At 33.9% G+C, this 17,046-nt stretch overlaps 2 protein-coding genes across 2 annotated transcripts in view; both read right to left on the reverse strand.

The window, feature by feature from the left end:
* Window positions 1-17,046, reverse strand: part of LOC109093089 (protein mono-ADP-ribosyltransferase PARP15) — a 619,635-nt gene that overhangs the window by 71,276 nt on the left and 531,313 nt on the right. The gene's annotated exons all lie outside the window — the stretch shown is intronic.
* LOC109092626 (carcinoembryonic antigen-related cell adhesion molecule 5-like) lies at window positions 806-16,977 on the reverse strand. Its single transcript, XM_042726724.1, has 5 exons — window positions 16,899-16,977; window positions 4,355-4,612; window positions 2,116-2,367; window positions 1,629-1,901; window positions 806-1,388 (listed from the first exon to the last, which is right to left on the reverse strand). Exons 1-5 carry the CDS (start codon window positions 16,975-16,977, stop codon window positions 1,228-1,230), a joined length of 1,023 nt encoding a protein of 340 aa, XP_042582658.1. The 3' UTR covers window positions 806-1,227.

The following is a 17,046-nucleotide window of genomic DNA, read 5'->3' on the forward strand; positions in this document are numbered from 1 at the left end:
ACACACAGGCTTTGATCTTCGTCAAGACTTCCTTCATCGCTGCCAAAAGATATATACTGGTTTCATTTCATACTGTTCGTAGGTCCACTTCATCCAGCCTTATTTTCGTTCTCTGTTCTAAACATTGCATTTCAGTTTAATGAAGTGAGAACAGTCATAGCAAACTATGCAAATGATCACTAACCGAGCACTAACCGATTCAGAAAGTGATGCTAAACAGTTTTTGTAAAGAACTGATTCATTGCAGTGATTCATGGGGAGTGGGAGACAGAGCTGTGTATTAACTGATTACATGTCATCTGGATTACGTAATCAGATTCCAAAAATTAAGTACTTGTAATTAGATGATTACATATTATTTACACAATAGCAATAAATTATTCATAATAAAATTAAAAAAAAAATGTATAATGCACTTAATGTTGTTAATAACAATGAAAGAATATATTTTCATTAAGTATTTTTATATCAATACACTAACCGAGCACTAACCGATCATTAAGTATTTTTATGATTTTATATGATTATCAACAAGTTTATCCTATTTAAATCAATGCAATAAGTGCACCTGTTGCTCAAGAATTAGTACTAAACTCTGAGTTGTAAAGAAAAATGTATGAGGATTTCGATATAAGCCCAGAGGAGGTTTTCCTTTCCAAATTTTAGAAACTTCCCTGGTTCACATTTTTGATTTTGACCAACATTTGGTTTTCAACCAATGAAAATGTGTATTATTCAATGATCTGAATATGGAGCCTCATTGAGGTCCCCATATCCCTAGGACTGAATCATGTAGGGCCTTGAAAAGGATGATTCCAAAAGAGGCTTATTAAGAACTAGAATCTCAAATCATATTGCATTATTAAAAAAAAATAAAAGGCACTCAGACAGGCATGTTCAATGCAGTAGTTTTGACACAAGGAAACAAGATGCAATGCATTGTTTTTAATGCTATGTTTCTGTTAGAATTTGGCTTAGAAGTTTTACAGTGTGTAATGCAAAGATTTAAAAGAGTAAACCAATGTGATTCAAGCAGAGTTAATTTGAATTTAGAGATTATTGTCTAATTCAGACCCAATAATACTGCTAAACAGAAAAACTGAATACTGTTGGCATTCATTCATCACAGCTGTAGACCTTTACTCCTCTGTAACAGCATACTGATCAGTCTCATCAGTTTGAACTGTAAAACACCCAAACTTGGAATAAGTGACCTTTTTATAAAAGTTAACAACGATAGATCATAAACCCATCTATAGCAGAACAGATGAGAAAGAGAGGGATCTCACCATGAGCTTTGTAGCATTTGACTCCCAGTATGATGGACACAAGCAGATATGGAGTAGCTGCCAGCAGAAAACTGAGCAGTTTGAGAACTGTTGATGGAGCTTAAAAACATAAAATAGAACCAGACAATTTCATGATGTTATGAGATTTAATAGGACTTGTTGTTTTGTTAAAGAATATAAGTTTAACAGGATACGCTAATCTAAGTGAGCAGTAATTCTTCCATGGAGGTCAAATCAAGTTGATTTGTGTCTGAATTTGATGCTGCTTGGACCTGTTTGTGAATCACATTCTGTTCATTTTTGCTCATGTAGTCAGGTTAATGAGATTCTCATACTCACCTGATACGGTCAGTGTAACTTTATCACTGGTGTGTGAGTATCGTGATCCTTGGGTCTCGTTTCCAGTACAGCTGTAATTACCCGTGTGAGATTCATTAACTGAATTGATTCTGTATTCCTGTGACTGACTGACATGAATCTCTGAATCATCTTTATTCCAGCTGTAGATCCAGCTGCTGACGTCTGTCTCCTGTATGTCACATGTGAGAGTGACCATCTGTTCTCTGGACACACGTCCATCAGGCTGAACTCGCACTGCAGGCTTGGGTCTCTCTGTAATGATTGCAGGACACACTTCACATGTTTGAAAAGCTTTCATAGTTTTAAGCTGTCTAAATGACACAAGGCTTTTTAAGATTAACTGAAGTTTCATTTAACTGACTTTACTTGATACTTGTTGATAGATTACATGAATTTGCACAATATTATAGCAAATTCAAAATTAGACTGCCCAGTAAAAAAAATAAAAAATAAAAACAGCACTTACCCCTTACTGTTACCACAACTCTTTGACTTTGAATTGTGAAGTACTTTCCTTTTCGTGCACTGCATGCATACTGTCCTCCATTAGAGATACTCACATTACTCAGTATTTCCTTTTCATCACCAGTTTTTATTATCTTGAAGTCTTTGAACCAGAAAATTGTCCATCCAGTTGACTGTCCCACATCACAGCTCAGAGTAACTGTGTCTCCAGTGAACACTGAACTCTGGGGCTTTACAGTTACTTTGGGTTTGTCTGTAAATATTTCACAATTCAGAGTTAATGAACAACTTTCTGTCATTATTTATGACTACTTATGACTTTAATAATTTATATTAATGTCTAAACTTTTCTACACCTTTCAGCATATTTTCTGTTATTATGAGTAAAGTAAGGCAGATGCTATATGTGCAAATAGTGATATATGCTAATTAGTGCTATTTAGCGTAAAAAAAAATAATCTTTGCGGTAGTGTAAACAGTGGTTAGATGCTATTTGCACTAAGTGTAAATAGTGTTACTTTTTAATATTCTCTTAATTTTTACGTAAAATAAATGAGTGCATTGATCCTTAGAAGTACACAAAATACCTTTTGTATATTTGTAATACTGTTTTACTGTTAAAACAAAACAAAAATTAATATGGGTAGGCCTACTTCTTTCCTGTTCTCCACTAAGTAACATATATATTAAATTAAAGAGATACTCCACCCCACAATTAAAATTTTGTCATTAATCACTTACCCCCATGTTGTTCCAAACCCGTAAAAGCTTCGTTCATCTTTGGAACACAATCTAAGATATTTTGGATGAAAACCAGGAGGCTTGTGACTGTCCCATAGACTGCCAAATAAATAACAGTGTCAAGGTCAAGAAAAGTATGAAAGACATCATCAGAATACTCCATCTGCCATCAGTGATTCAACCGTAACATTATGAAGTGAAGAGAAGCTAAGAAAACAAAAATAACAACCGTATGCTGCGTATGCTCTTCTGTATCCTTGTGGCGCAGATGACACAGAAGAGCATACACAGCATACGGTGATATGGAGAGACACAGAGGAGACTGTTGACAAAGGAATTGTTGAATAAAGTCGTTATTTTTGTTTTCTTCGCTTACAAAAAGTGTTCACGTCACATGATAACATTACGGTTAAACCACTGATGGCAGATGGACTATTCTGATGATGTCTTTCATACTTTCCTGGACCTTGACACTGTTATTTACTTGACAGTCTATGGGACAGTCACAAGCCTCCCTGTTTTCATCCAACATATCTTAAATTGTGTTCCGAAGACCAACAAAGCGGCATGAGGGTAAGCAATTAATGACAAAATTTTCATTTTGGGGTGGAGTATCCATTTAATAATCCATTGTTGGATTTTTCATTTTTATTTTTTTTTTTATCTCATGACTTTATATAACTTTTTCCTTTTAACACTGTGAAGGGATCACATACTGTCCATTTTAGCCAATTTTGGCCTTTGTGAAGCCAGTGGGAAACAAGTTACAATTTGAAAGTTAAAACTTACAGACATTAAATAATTTATCTGTTGAGAGTGTTGGATGATTGAGCTCCAGAAAATCAATAATGAGGTGCTTTAACAGTTGCAGATTTGAAAAACAAAAAGGCAGGAATAAAGAACCCTAAACTCTAACACAAACAACTATTTCAATAAATAAGTTCTTTAGGATGATATGGTCTTTAACATTTAAAGAAGCTTTTTTTTCTAGGCTACTCTTATCTGCAAAAACACAGATTCACCAACTTATTATGCAAAATAAGACTGGGGGAGGCATTAGTAAGTTTAATTGGATTTATTCATTTATTTACAATGATATTAAATTTTTTGAAAGGCCTACATTACATGCATATTTACTTTTGAGTTGAAAATATCATTAATAATAATAATATTAATAATACTAATAATTATTATACATTATTATTATTTAAATTAATAACATGTTACAGTCACCAGGGGCATGCTAGGCTGAAATTTCTGGTTGAAAATGACCTGGATTCATGTTATCTGCAATGAGTCAAGCCTATACTGTAAATCTCATATTGCTATTATTAATTCAACACAAAGTAAATGTTTTGTTGGCCTTAAGTTAATATATAAGATCATTATAATGTTAGATAAATGACACACAAAATTATTTGTTAGATTTATAAAAGTGAGCAAGTTCCTTCTGGGAATCAGAGGTTAGCATATTTTTGGGCAAAATCATCATGACTCACACAGCACAGTCAGCGTCACTTCATCACTCCATTCAGAGGTGTCTGATTGTCTCTTGCCACAACACTTGCATTTCTGTTTGGACACTAGAGTGATGTTGAACTCTTTCTCCTTAGAGGCCTGCTCTCTACCTCCACACTGCCATGTGTATGTCCAACCTTCACCCTGTATGTCACATGTGAGAGTGACTGTATCTCCAATGAATATCTGTGATGGTTCAGGCTTAACAGTCAGAAGAGGTTTAGGTCTCTCTGGAAGAACTGAACAACAACAACAAAACATGTATGTTAATCATGAAACTATTTAAAGGGATAGTTCACCCAAAAATGAAAATTCTGTCATTAATTACTCACCCTCATGTCGTTCCAAACGCGCAAGACCTTCGTTCATCTTCGGAACACAAATTAAGATATTTTTGATGAAATCTGAGAGCTCTCTGATCCTCTATAGACAGCAATGCACTTGAAATGTTCCCAAATCAAGAAACGTAGCAAGGACATTGGTAAAATACTCCATGTGACAAATATAATGCACATTCTGCTGCTTACATTGAACACACGCATAAGTTGTTTACATGCAGATGACATAATGGTGGTGCACTGCTGCAAACGAGATGAGGAACAGAAGAATTGTTGCATAAATTCATTATTTTTGTTTTCTTTGCACACAAAATGTATCCGTGTAGCTTCGTAAAATTACGGTTGAACCCCTGATGTCACATGGACTATTTTACCAATGTCTTAACTACTTTCTTGACCTGGGAACATTTCAGTTGCGTTGGTGTCTATGCAGGGTCAGAAAGCTCTCGGTATTCATCAAAAATATCTTAATTTGTGTTTCAAAGACCAACAAAGGTCTTACTGGTTTGAGGGTGAGTAATTAATGACAGAATTTTAAATTCAAATTTTTAAATTCAAATATTGCATTTGTGCTACAATAATCATTTTGCGTCAGTTTGATTGTATGAGCTGTACTTTTTTTGTCATGCTCTATTTTTTCCTTCAGTTAAATAAAGTAACGCTTTGTGTTTTTGTTTGACATTAGTATCACAAGAACATGTGTCACAAAAGCTTTGTTGTGATTATTATTATTTTCTTGTATTCTTCTGTATTAATATGAAAAAGACAACAGACAATGCACATTTGTGGTCTGCTCTCAGATATTTGTATTTTTTCCCCTTTTCACTTCTAATTCCTATTAGCAGTGTTTACTGGAATATAAAGCAGGGAAATACAAAATTTGTCAAAATTAATTCAAACATTAAACAGTACGCGTATACATAAACATAACTAATTCGTTAATATTCTTACACTTTTAAGTTTCCTTTTGATGTCCGATGGCTGAAAGGTGAGGAGAATAATGTCACCTCATCTGTACAATAAGGCAAAATGGCTCAAAAAATACTCTTGTTCAGTTTTTACCGTAAAAAAAAAAAAAAAAAAAACAAAACAAAAAAAAAAAAAAAAAAAAAAAAAAAAAAAAAACCAAAAAAAAAAAAAAAACCAAGTTAAGATTTAAACAAAAATATGAATCACCTTGAGTGCATCCAGGGGAGATGTTGGAAATCAACACTAAAAAAACAAACAAAAACAAAATCACATTGATTTATTTATGATGCTGCTTCAAAATGCCATATATTAAACTTTTCACATTCATTTTAATGCTTAAAGTCCCCCTGTAGTCACTAATTTAGTCCTTAAAACTCATCTGATTGTGACTGGCCATTGATTTAGTGATTTTATGAGGTTTATTTGGATTGATTTATGAACATTACAAAAACACATTGTAAATACCAACCTATGACCAATAGACAGAATAATATGAAAAGCCCTGCCTCGCAAGTTGACAGAATTAGTCCCTTACTAAAAAGAAGAATACTTCAAGCTTATTTTATTAAGTATACTTGAGTAAAATTCAAGTATATTTTGAAGTTTACTTTATGTAGTAAGTATACAAATATCAGTGTACTACTAGTACAGTATATTTCAGTACTACATTTTAGTATATAAAAGTATACTTTTAAGTATACTTTAAGTATAACAGTAGTAAACTTTAAATACACAACTAGTTTACCTATATGCTTTTAGTTTGTACTTCAACTATACTAGAAGTGAACATATAGGTGTACTGATAGTTTACAAATTAAATACTTTTTTAATAAATGCATTTTAGTACACTTTGAAGTATAGTCTTAGACTAATATTTTATTTGTTTTGTTTTGTACAGGAAAACTGAATTCTAAATTATACTATAATCAACAACATTTTAAACAAAAAGCTGAAAAAAGATAATAATTATAAAAAAGATTATAATCAAAACGTAGATGGAGTCGATCAACACCCCAAAGCTTGACAGTCATTATTACCTCTTCATGGGTCAATATTTTATTCCATAACGTTACGTAGGTTTGATGTTGTTTTATGTCTGATGATCATGTTAGAAAACATGTGGAAGCATTTGTTGTTTTTCGGTTTCTTCTTCGCTTGTGTTTTGGAAATTCTGTACAGAAGATGTGTAATAGCACCCCCTACTGTATAACAATGACAATATTCTTGGAGCACAAGTATAGCTCAAATAATAAAGTATAAGTGTATAAGTTATACTTACAGTAAATGTCATTTTAAGTGTATTTCTGAGAGGTACATAAAGCACATTTCTAAAAAAGTATATAAAAAGTAGACTGAAAATATACTGTCCTATTTTTTAGTTTAAAAGAAGAATACTAATAGCACACCTGAATATAGTTTTTCACAATGTCTTAGTTGTTTGTGTTGATATGAAATAGGCGTGGTTTCAAACCTAATTTTTGATACTGCCTTTCGTATACTGCACTTGCAAAAAAATACTCATCAATGGAGTTGAGTTTGCACATGGTTTGTCAAAAAAAAAAAGAAAAAAAAGAAAAAAAAGAAAAAAAAAACATATTAAGCATATTAGAACCACCAGACAGACATGTATACAACATTACAGATAATGTGATTTTTACCACTGGGCGTGTTTAAATGCATTTGAGAAGGACTTTCAGCATAGTTAATCATCACTTTATGCTGATTATATGGTGGGAGAATTAAAACAGGCTCATTAACTGAACACTAATTTTATTGTGTAAATATTACTTTAAGAGTGGTAACTATTTTTGATAAATCACTGATCTTGCAGTTATGTTGACATGAGTATTGTGACAGCAGTTAAAACCACATAGCAGAGAGTAAACCATGACCGCTCTTTCTACCTTTGGTCTACAAGCTCAACTCTGTCATCTCTATTCTATCAGATCAGCTCTATTTGTTTTTACAAGCGGATTGCAGGTCTTGGAGTATTTTGCATATCATCATTGCATCGTGGAAATTGGCGCAGTTGTGGTCATTAACATCACTAAACAGAGTTTGAAGTGAATGCAGAACCACAAGCCACCTCACAGCATCATCTACACACGATATTCTAACAAGCCACCTCACAGCATCTTTCAGAAGTGAGGGGGACAGAAATGTAATGTAATTTATATATATATATATATATATATATATATATATATATATATATATATATAATATTTTAAATGTATGGGAGTTTTATATAAAAAAGTTTTATATAAAAAAACACACACACACACAATCAACCAATCACATGGCAGTTGCTTCAATGCATTTAGGGGTGTGGGTCCTGGTCAAGACAATCTCATGAACTCCAAACTGAATGTCAGAATGGGAAAGAAAGGTGATTTAAGCAATTTTGAGTGTGGCATGGTTGTTGGTGCCAGACGGGCCGGTCTGAGTATTTCACAATCTGCTCAGTTACTGGGATTTTCACGCACAACCATTTCTAGGGTTTACAATGAATGGTGTGAAAACATCCAGTATGCGGCAGTCCTGTGGGCGAAAATTCCTTGTTGATGAGGTCAGAGGAGAATGGGCCGACTGATTCAAGCTGATAGAAGAGCAACTTTGACTGAAATAACCACTCGTTACAACCGAGGTATGCAGCAAAAGCATTTGTGAAGCCACAACACGCACAACCCTTGAGGTGGATGGGCTACAACAACAGAAGACCCCCCACCAGGTACCACTCATCTCCACTACAAATAGGAAAAAGAGGCTACAATTTGCACGAGTCACCAAAATTGGACAGTTGAAGACTGGAAAAATGTTGCCTGGTCTGATGAGTCTTGATTTCTGTTGAGACATTCAGATGGTAGAGTCAGAATTGGTGGGTAAACAGAATGATGTAACATGGATCCACTCATGCCTTGTTACCACTGTGCAGGCTGGTGGTGGTGGTGTAATGGTGTGGGGGGATGTTTTCTCTTGCACACTTTAGGCCCCTTAGTGCCAATTGGGCATCGTTTAAAATGCCACGGCGCCTACCTGAGCATTGTTTCTGACCATGTCCATCCCTTTATGACCACCATTTACCCATCCTCTGATGGCTACTTCCAGCAGGATAATGCACCATGTCACAAAGCTCGAATAATTTCAAATTGGTTTCTTGAACATGACAATGAGTTCACTGTACTAACATGACCCCCACAGTCACCAGATCTCAACCCAATAGAGCATCGTTGGGATGTGGTGGAACGGGAGCTTCGTGGCCCTGGATGTGCATCCCACAAATCTCCATCAACTGCAAGATGCTATCCTATCAATATAGGCCAACATTTTTGAAGAATGCTTTCAGCACCTTGTTGAATCAATGCTACATAGAATTAAGACAGTTCTGAAGGTGAAAGGGGGTCAAACACAGTATTAGTATGGTGTTCCTAATAATCCTTTAGGTGAGTGTATGTGTGTATGTATGTATATATATATATATATATATATAGTATAATATATATATATATATATATATATATCTATATAATATATATATAATATATATAATATATATATATATATATTATATAACCTGCGAGTCAAAAGTTTTTGTTTTGAACAGTAAGGTTTTGTAATGTTTTTAAAGTCTCTTATATGTTCACCAAGCCTGCATTTATTTGATCAAAAGTACAGCAAAAGCAGTAATGTTGTGAAATATTTGTACAATTTAAAATAACTGATTTCTATATGAATATATTTTAAAATGTAATTTATTCCTGTGATCAAAGCTGTATTTTCAGCATCATTACTTCAGTCTTCAGTGTCAACAAATGATCTCTTCGAGAAATCATTCGAATATGCGAGATTTGCTAGCTCAGAGAAAGAAAGAAACCTTTTTTAATTTCTATTATTATCAATATTTAAAACAGTTGAGTACATTTATTTTTTCAGGATTCTTTGATGAATAGAAAGATTCAAAGATCAGCATTTATCTTAAATGAAACTATTACCATTCAAAAGCTTAGAGTCAGTGTAATTATTTATTTATTTATTTGTTTATTTATTTATTTAATTATTTTGGAAATTAATACTTTTATTTAGCAAGGATGCTTTAAATTGATCAAAATAATACATTAATAATGTTACAAAAGATTTCTATTTCAGATAAATGCTGTTCTTCTGAACTTTCTATTCATCAAAGAAACCTGAAAAAAATCTAATCTGTTTTCAACATAATAATAATATTTTAATTAATTAATTTATTTATTTATTGAGCAGCAAATCAGAATATTAGAATGATTTCTGAAGGATCATGTGGCTGGAGTAATGATGCTAAAAATTTAGATTTTTAACCACAGAAATAAATGACATTTAAAAATATATTTTAATAGAAAAGTTATTTTAAATAGTAAAATAAAAAAAATAAAAATTTTACTATTTTGCTGTATTTTGGATCAAATAAATTGGTGAACAGAATATGTTTATTTAAATTGGTTAAAAGTATTGATTTAATAAATTGGTGTTTAGGAAAGTTTTAATTTTCTCTTATTCCTAGCTTTTAATTGACTAAGAAATCAGATACACTGCTGGGGACACTAACCAATAATAATTATTTGGTTATATACTACAAAACACTTATCACATATGTTTTTTTGTTATCACACAAGGCAGAATAGTTTCTATACTGTAATGAATGCTATGTCAATTAGCACTGCATTATTCATATACTTTATTTACACGTCCCCCACGTGATCTACACCCCTGTTCTTCCGCTGATCAACAATTCAAGAATGACAAAACCTAAACCAAGACTCTGAGGTCCCGTTTACATTAGTGCGTTTTCGTTTTAAAACACATAACTTTTGCTACGGTTATCGTTTACACTACTCTGACGTTTTCGGCCCTCGAAAATGAAGACTTTTGAAAATGCTTTTAGTTAGAAAACTCCGGGGTTGCGTTTCAGTGTAAACGGACCAAAACGGAGACTTTTGAAAAAGATGGCATGGCTGGCCACATTCGCTCTGCGTATCCTTGATGACCGTGTAAACAATAACATCATGCGCATTGTTGTAACCACTGATCTATATATGATATATATTCTCGATAAATATATATATCTCTATTATAGATCAGTGGTTGTACATATAGATGTATAGGTAGATTCCCCATTCAATCACTCCAAGCATGTAGACGCGTCCACAATCTAAATAATAGGCCATCTACCTATTCATATCTATGGCTGTACCTGCATGAATGGTCACGTGAAATGCGTTTTAGGTTGTGTAGTGTAAACGGAGATCGTTTCTGAAACGCAGTAGACGAGGTTGGTTTTCATTCTAAAATGAAAACGGGGCCTGAGAGTTCAGTGTCACAGGTAAAGGCTATGCACTCATATCGGCTAATGAAGATCTACTGAAGACAACACTTAAATAAAAAAAAATAAATAAAACTTGATTACAGAACGACATTTCCAATTCAACATGAACCATTAAGGCCACAGTGCATTGACAGACGGCAGCCAGCAGAAAAACACACACATTCATCGTATTTTATTGGATCAGTGTGTCACCCCTGAATGTGTTTGTTTCTTTCCACCGACTGAACATGTTCTATAAGGGTCCGTGCAGCATGAAATGGTCTTAACAAGCCTTAAATTGTATGACTGAACCCAGCAGTAATAAATACACTGATCCCATTCAACTACAGCACATGTTTGTCTGTCACACACAGATATCATGAACTGAGTGATTTGATATTCTGCCACAGATTATTAGCAGCATGAATAAAAAACTGATCAAAAGCATAAGAAGATTAAACACACAGTGATTCACTGATTCACTCCATCACTACACAGAATAAGAAAAATAATACATAAATGAGAAAATGATACTCACAGAGCAATTTTGTTGGAATTGAGGTTAGATGAATTATGATCTATTAATGCACAATCACTACACAGAATAAGAAAAATAATACATAAATGAGAAAATGATACTCTACACACACTTCCGTAAAGAGTCATGAAAGAAGAGAAGAGAGCAAATTAAACTGACAGTATATAAATGATGGTACAGGGAAATGCACGCATATATTCTAAGGTTCAAAAGAAAATCACACAAGCATCAACAATTCATTTTGACCCTAAAAAGTCATTTTTGGCTCTAAAAAAATGTTTTTTTTTCCCCATTATTTTTTCTGCTTATCTCTGTTTAGCTTTAAGTTGCAAATCTTCAAAGAATATTATTATTATTATTATTATTATTAGTATTAGTATTATTATTTAAAAAAAATTAATTAACCATTTTTGTGTCATTAATGCCGCACTCAATCTTAGTTTTGTAATATATTCTTTAGAAACGTAGTGAAATTTACCAAGATGACATGATCATATATTTTTTTTAAAAGAAAGAAGAAGAAAAGAAAAGAAAAAGATGACCTTCACAAGAGAGAAAGAAAAGAAAAGATGACCTTCAGATTTCAGGACTGAATGAAGGCTGATTTATTTTAATGCTATAAATCTGAATAAGACTTCACACAGATCACTTTAAACATATATGAGTCATTTCTCAGACAGGGCAAGAGAAGTGGTCTTGCCAAATGTTACCAGTCTTAGAAAAGGGAAGTGTGAAGACATCTATGTTACAAAGAATTTCTGAATCACTACTGCTCATTTATGGACACTTTTAGCAGTTTTCATCAATGCAGAATGAACAGCTGAGTGAAAGATGGTCAGCATGAGTGTTGTCTGCTGAGTCAACTCTTAATCAGAACAGTGAATCCCCTTCTGCTTCTGCCACCTTACGCTGTGTGTGCATGAGTGTCTTTGTAGAAATTTTATGCAGGGGTGCCGCTAAGGGTGGGCTAAGAGGGCTGAAGTTCTGAATGTTTTTCAGTAGGCCTAATTAAAACCCCGAATGTTTTATAGAACTATGCCCTGTGAGCATCATCACTGAGTTTTCATGTGCATTAAAATAACTTCTAGAGCTAAAAATGCTCTCTGCACATTTCAGTAAAGAAAAAAACATGTTGTGCATCTCAGTGGCAACACACCAGCAGTGTTTTCTTTACTGAATGAATTTGTGTTTCGAACTGATCCATTCATAAAAATAGTTTATTACTTCATTCCTGTATGAAGCAGCCGTTTTGAAAGAATCGATGGAATATATGACTCAGCGACTCACTTATTAAGACAGTGGATTGGCACCACATACTGGCAAATTGTAGTTTCAGATTTAAAAAGTATCTTTAAAAGTATTTTTTTATCATTTCATATATCTATATTCCAATTTAAGTAATTATTTATGCACATTGTAGTGCAGTGTAGCAGCAGTGACAGCAGAGCTTGAAGTGTGCTTACTTTTTACTGTACAGTACCAGCCAGTATTAACTTTGAATATTTAGGTCACATTTAAAGAGGTGTGCATTATGTAAAAAAAAATAAAAATAATAGAAAATGCTTATTGGTGTTAACATATTTTGGCACTGTTGACACTTTAATGACACAAATGTGACAATTTCAAACGAGGTTTGAAACTTACATGTAATAATTTTCTGATGCATTTCAACAGGTCATGCATATTTATCATAGACTGTGATACTTATTTCTTTATATATGTCCTTTTTTAAATTAAGAAATTGTTCACTTTTTATGATTCTACCACCCTATAATGATAAAAATCCACATATATTAATATATTTATCCCCTTAAATATTAATCATTATATTAATCCCCATAAATCATAAGCAGTGTCTCGGAGCTTAGCCATCACAGAATCTGTGAAAGATGACGTCACATTTTACGAGCCCCGTCTGCGACTGTTGATGGACACTGCCGTATTAGCATAGACCCTGCCCTGAGTGAGCCACATACAATCTGCCACGTTTCTCTTCACGCAAGAGCATTTAAGTAGGAAATGTCTTCTTATTAAAGGGTTCCTGTTATGCTCTTTTACAAAGTCTTGATTTTGTTTTGGGTGTGTCTATGTACTAGAAGTATGTTGTTTGAAAAAAACATTATTTTTCACATATTTTACATTATTACAACACCTCTCTCCTCACTCTGGCATGAACAGCTCAAATAGTTCCTGTATCAAATGAAGGTCCGCCTTCTGAAATACGAAATGTGCTGTGATTGGTTAGCTGGGCCAGTGTGTGTTGTGATTGGCTTCACTTGGAACCTGGTCAGGAAATGTCATGTCCCTTTCCGTAGCCGCCTGTGAACTTCATTGTAAATATTGCATCAAAATCAAATCAATTTGAATGTGATTTAAACCCGGATTCCTTGGGAAAGCTAGCATGTCTCTGACATAGTGATAACACTCGTAGCCTTCTCTAGTGCAGCTCAACCAGTTCTCATCCCATTTGTCGATATTTGTGACATAACAAATCCCGGAAAATATAGAATCTGTCCTCGCTGCAGCCTGCAGCACGATGACGTAGCTGGATCAGATCCAATACAGATTGGATTTTAATGTGCATGCGCAAAGTGGGGCTGTCATTGGAACTAGTATTAATGTAAATTAAACTATAATTAATAGAAATTGGTGTTTCATAGGCTTACACAAATTATGTTATACTGTGATTTTAAACTAGTAGTGTATTTAAACTTTATTTAAGCAATGATGGTTGTAGTTTTGAATGAAAGAGTTTGGTATGTAAGCTATTTTTATTTTTTATTAGTTTGATTTGTTTTATAAATACATCTCTACTAATTATTAGGGGCCAAGCACCTATTGTATCCGTTAGCGGGGGCATTTAAATAGATTGGTTTATTAATTGTTAGGGGATAAGAATTTTAGGTGTTTTGGCTGATATTGTTTATTCATGTTGACAACCTACTTTTTCGAACTCCTAGATCGTTGGTCCGATTTTCACCAAATTTGGCTTGGATCATCTTCAGACAAAGCTGGCAAAAAGTTATGGATTTGGTATGGATACACAAACTGGTTTTCCTTTAGCACATGAACGAATTTGTTGGAAAGATGCCAAACTGCATCTGAGAGCTGTATCTCTGTAAAGGTTTTTACACCAAACTTTGTATGTGCCATTGTCACTTCACACTGACCACGGCACATCAATTTGGTACACAGTGCCACCTATTAGCAAAGAGTAATAGCCATTCATTAACCTTTAATTATGAAATTTCCAAAAAATGCTAATAACTTTGATTGCATTAGGCTATTGTAATGAAACTGGTCTCAAAATATTCCTTGGGTCGTGCCGACAAACAGACATATCAATTTTTAGTGGGAAATCTGAACCCTGTCCGCCATTTTGACTTATGTTAAATTCCTACTTTTTCTAACTCCTCATCAACTGTATGTCCGATTTTCACCAAAATCGAGTCAGATCATCTTCAGACTGGGCTGACAAAAAGTTATGCATTTCGAGTCGATTGACAAAACCGTTTTCATACAGCACCATTACAAATTTTAGGCACGGTGCCAAAATGATTCTGAGGCTATATCTCTGCAAAGCTTTGGCATATTTGCACCAAACTTTGTAGGTTCCATTGTCACCTCACAGTGACCATGCCACATCAATTTGGTAAACAGCGCCACCTATTGGTCAAGAGTAATATAAAACCATTCATAAACCTTTAATAATTACATTTATAAAAATGCTAATAAATTTTATTGCAGTAGCCTAGTGCAATGAAACTGGTCTCAAAATATTCCGTGGCTTATGCAGACAACATAGATACCAAATATGCCAGAGTAAGCTGAACTTCCTGTCTAACATTTTGATTTATGTTGAAACCTACGTTTTCTCGTCATGTCCTTTTTCGAACTCCTTCCCCCCATCCCCCCGCAACAGTTGGTCGATTTTCCCCAAAACGAGCCCAGATGATCTTCAGACTTTGGGGATTTTGTGTCGATAGACCAAAAACACAGCAACGAATTGAGGCATGATGCCAAAATGGCACTTGTAGCGGTATCTCTGCAGTGCTTTGGCATATTGACCACCAAACTTTGTGTGTGTCATTGTCACCTCACACAGAAAACACATCACATCGATTGATAACAGTGCCACCTATTGGTCACCACTTGAAAGCCAAAAATCATGCTAACTAGAGAGGTTTGTATTTATGATTTGTCGGCCATCCATTTCAATTACAATCATCCTAAAATTGCTTTTATTGCTCATTGTTGCATTTGGTCTGACGCTCCATGCATGCTTGGGCTCCTCAACTTGCCGCTGGAGTGCTTGGTCCCATAATTGCTGCTTGCAGCTATATTTACAATTTTGTTTGTTCTTTGTGAAAAAATGGGGGTGTAACTATTGTCTTTATTTTTTTCCTCTGATAGTCTTATAGTTCTGGTCAAATAATTCATTCATAAATATTATTTTCATTCTCACTCTCTGTGCTATACGTGAGCGAGTATAAAAGTTATAGGCCTACTACAAAATATGCGGACATATTTTTTTATAACATAAAAAAAAAAAATAAGGAAAAAAAACAATCCTGTCATTCGGGGTTCTGTATAGATACTATAGAGACTTCGAGTGTTACATTAAAGCAACTAAAAAACATTTCTTTGACCTGACTGAGGCGTTATTAGAGAGGTAAAGTAATATAAATTTAATTGTTTTTATTATTATTATTATTATTATTATTGAAAATGTATATAATAGTACATTAGGATAATATAAAATAATAACCAATTCTGATTGGTTGATTGGAATGTTGTTCCAGGAACATGTTGTACTTGGTGAAATCACGCTCATCCTGTAGTACACTAGGTCTACGCTGTACTGACTTCAAACTAAATAATTATATGCGATAAAACAAACACCATTAAATATAGAGCTACAAGTTCATTACCACACAGGGTTCATTTAAAATGCAATGCTTTTATTAAATATTTGAGTCAAACATCTGAAATTCGTATATGATGAGAATCACATAATTCGTTAGTTAGCGATGATTACAAAATTAAATGAAGCTATATGAATATTTTTATAACAGAATCAGAAAAGATTATCTTTTTAAACGACAATGCTGTGTATATATTTTTCTTTTTTAAAAACATTGAGCAAAGAGTCATTTGGACCAGTGGAAGTCAGAACAAATCAAAGGTAAATCAAAATGATACATTGCTGGTAAATCAAATAAAGCCCAACCAAGAAACAGTCCTGTTTTAACCTTACAGATCAGCTTCTTAGTATTCACTTTGAAATCAGTGTAACGTGACGCCTTTGTATTGGGGCCTTGGTTTAGTTACTGTAAACACACTGCCGTTCTTGCAAGTGATCTTCACTGTGCCGGTGTCAGGGCAGTCAAACACGGCTCTGCACGATGGTGATGTCAACATCCCCACTTGGCTTTCTTGGTGGAATATCTACAGTGGTAGACAGTGTTTTTCGGTTTCTCTTCATCAGTG

The sequence above is a fragment of the Cyprinus carpio genome, chromosome B7 (assembly GCF_018340385.1).
Source record: "Cyprinus carpio isolate SPL01 chromosome B7, ASM1834038v1, whole genome shotgun sequence".
Lineage (NCBI taxonomy): Eukaryota > Metazoa > Chordata > Actinopteri > Cypriniformes > Cyprinidae > Cyprinus > Cyprinus carpio.

What these genes read in the sequence shown, in the direction of transcription:
- LOC109092626 (XM_042726724.1), bottom strand. Translation starts at nt 16,977, where the DNA reads ATGTTGACATCACCATCGTGCAGAGCCGTGTTTGACTGCCCTGACACC. An exon ending in AGTGACGCTGACTGTGCTGT is followed by an intron (nt 2,368 to 4,354) that starts GTGAGTCATGAT and finishes AAATATTTACAG; the next exon opens with ACAAACCCAAAGTAACTGTA. An exon ending in AGTTACACTGACCGTATCAG is followed by an intron (nt 1,389 to 1,628) that starts GTGAGTATGAGA and finishes TATGTTTTTAAG; the next exon opens with CTCCATCAACAGTTCTCAAA.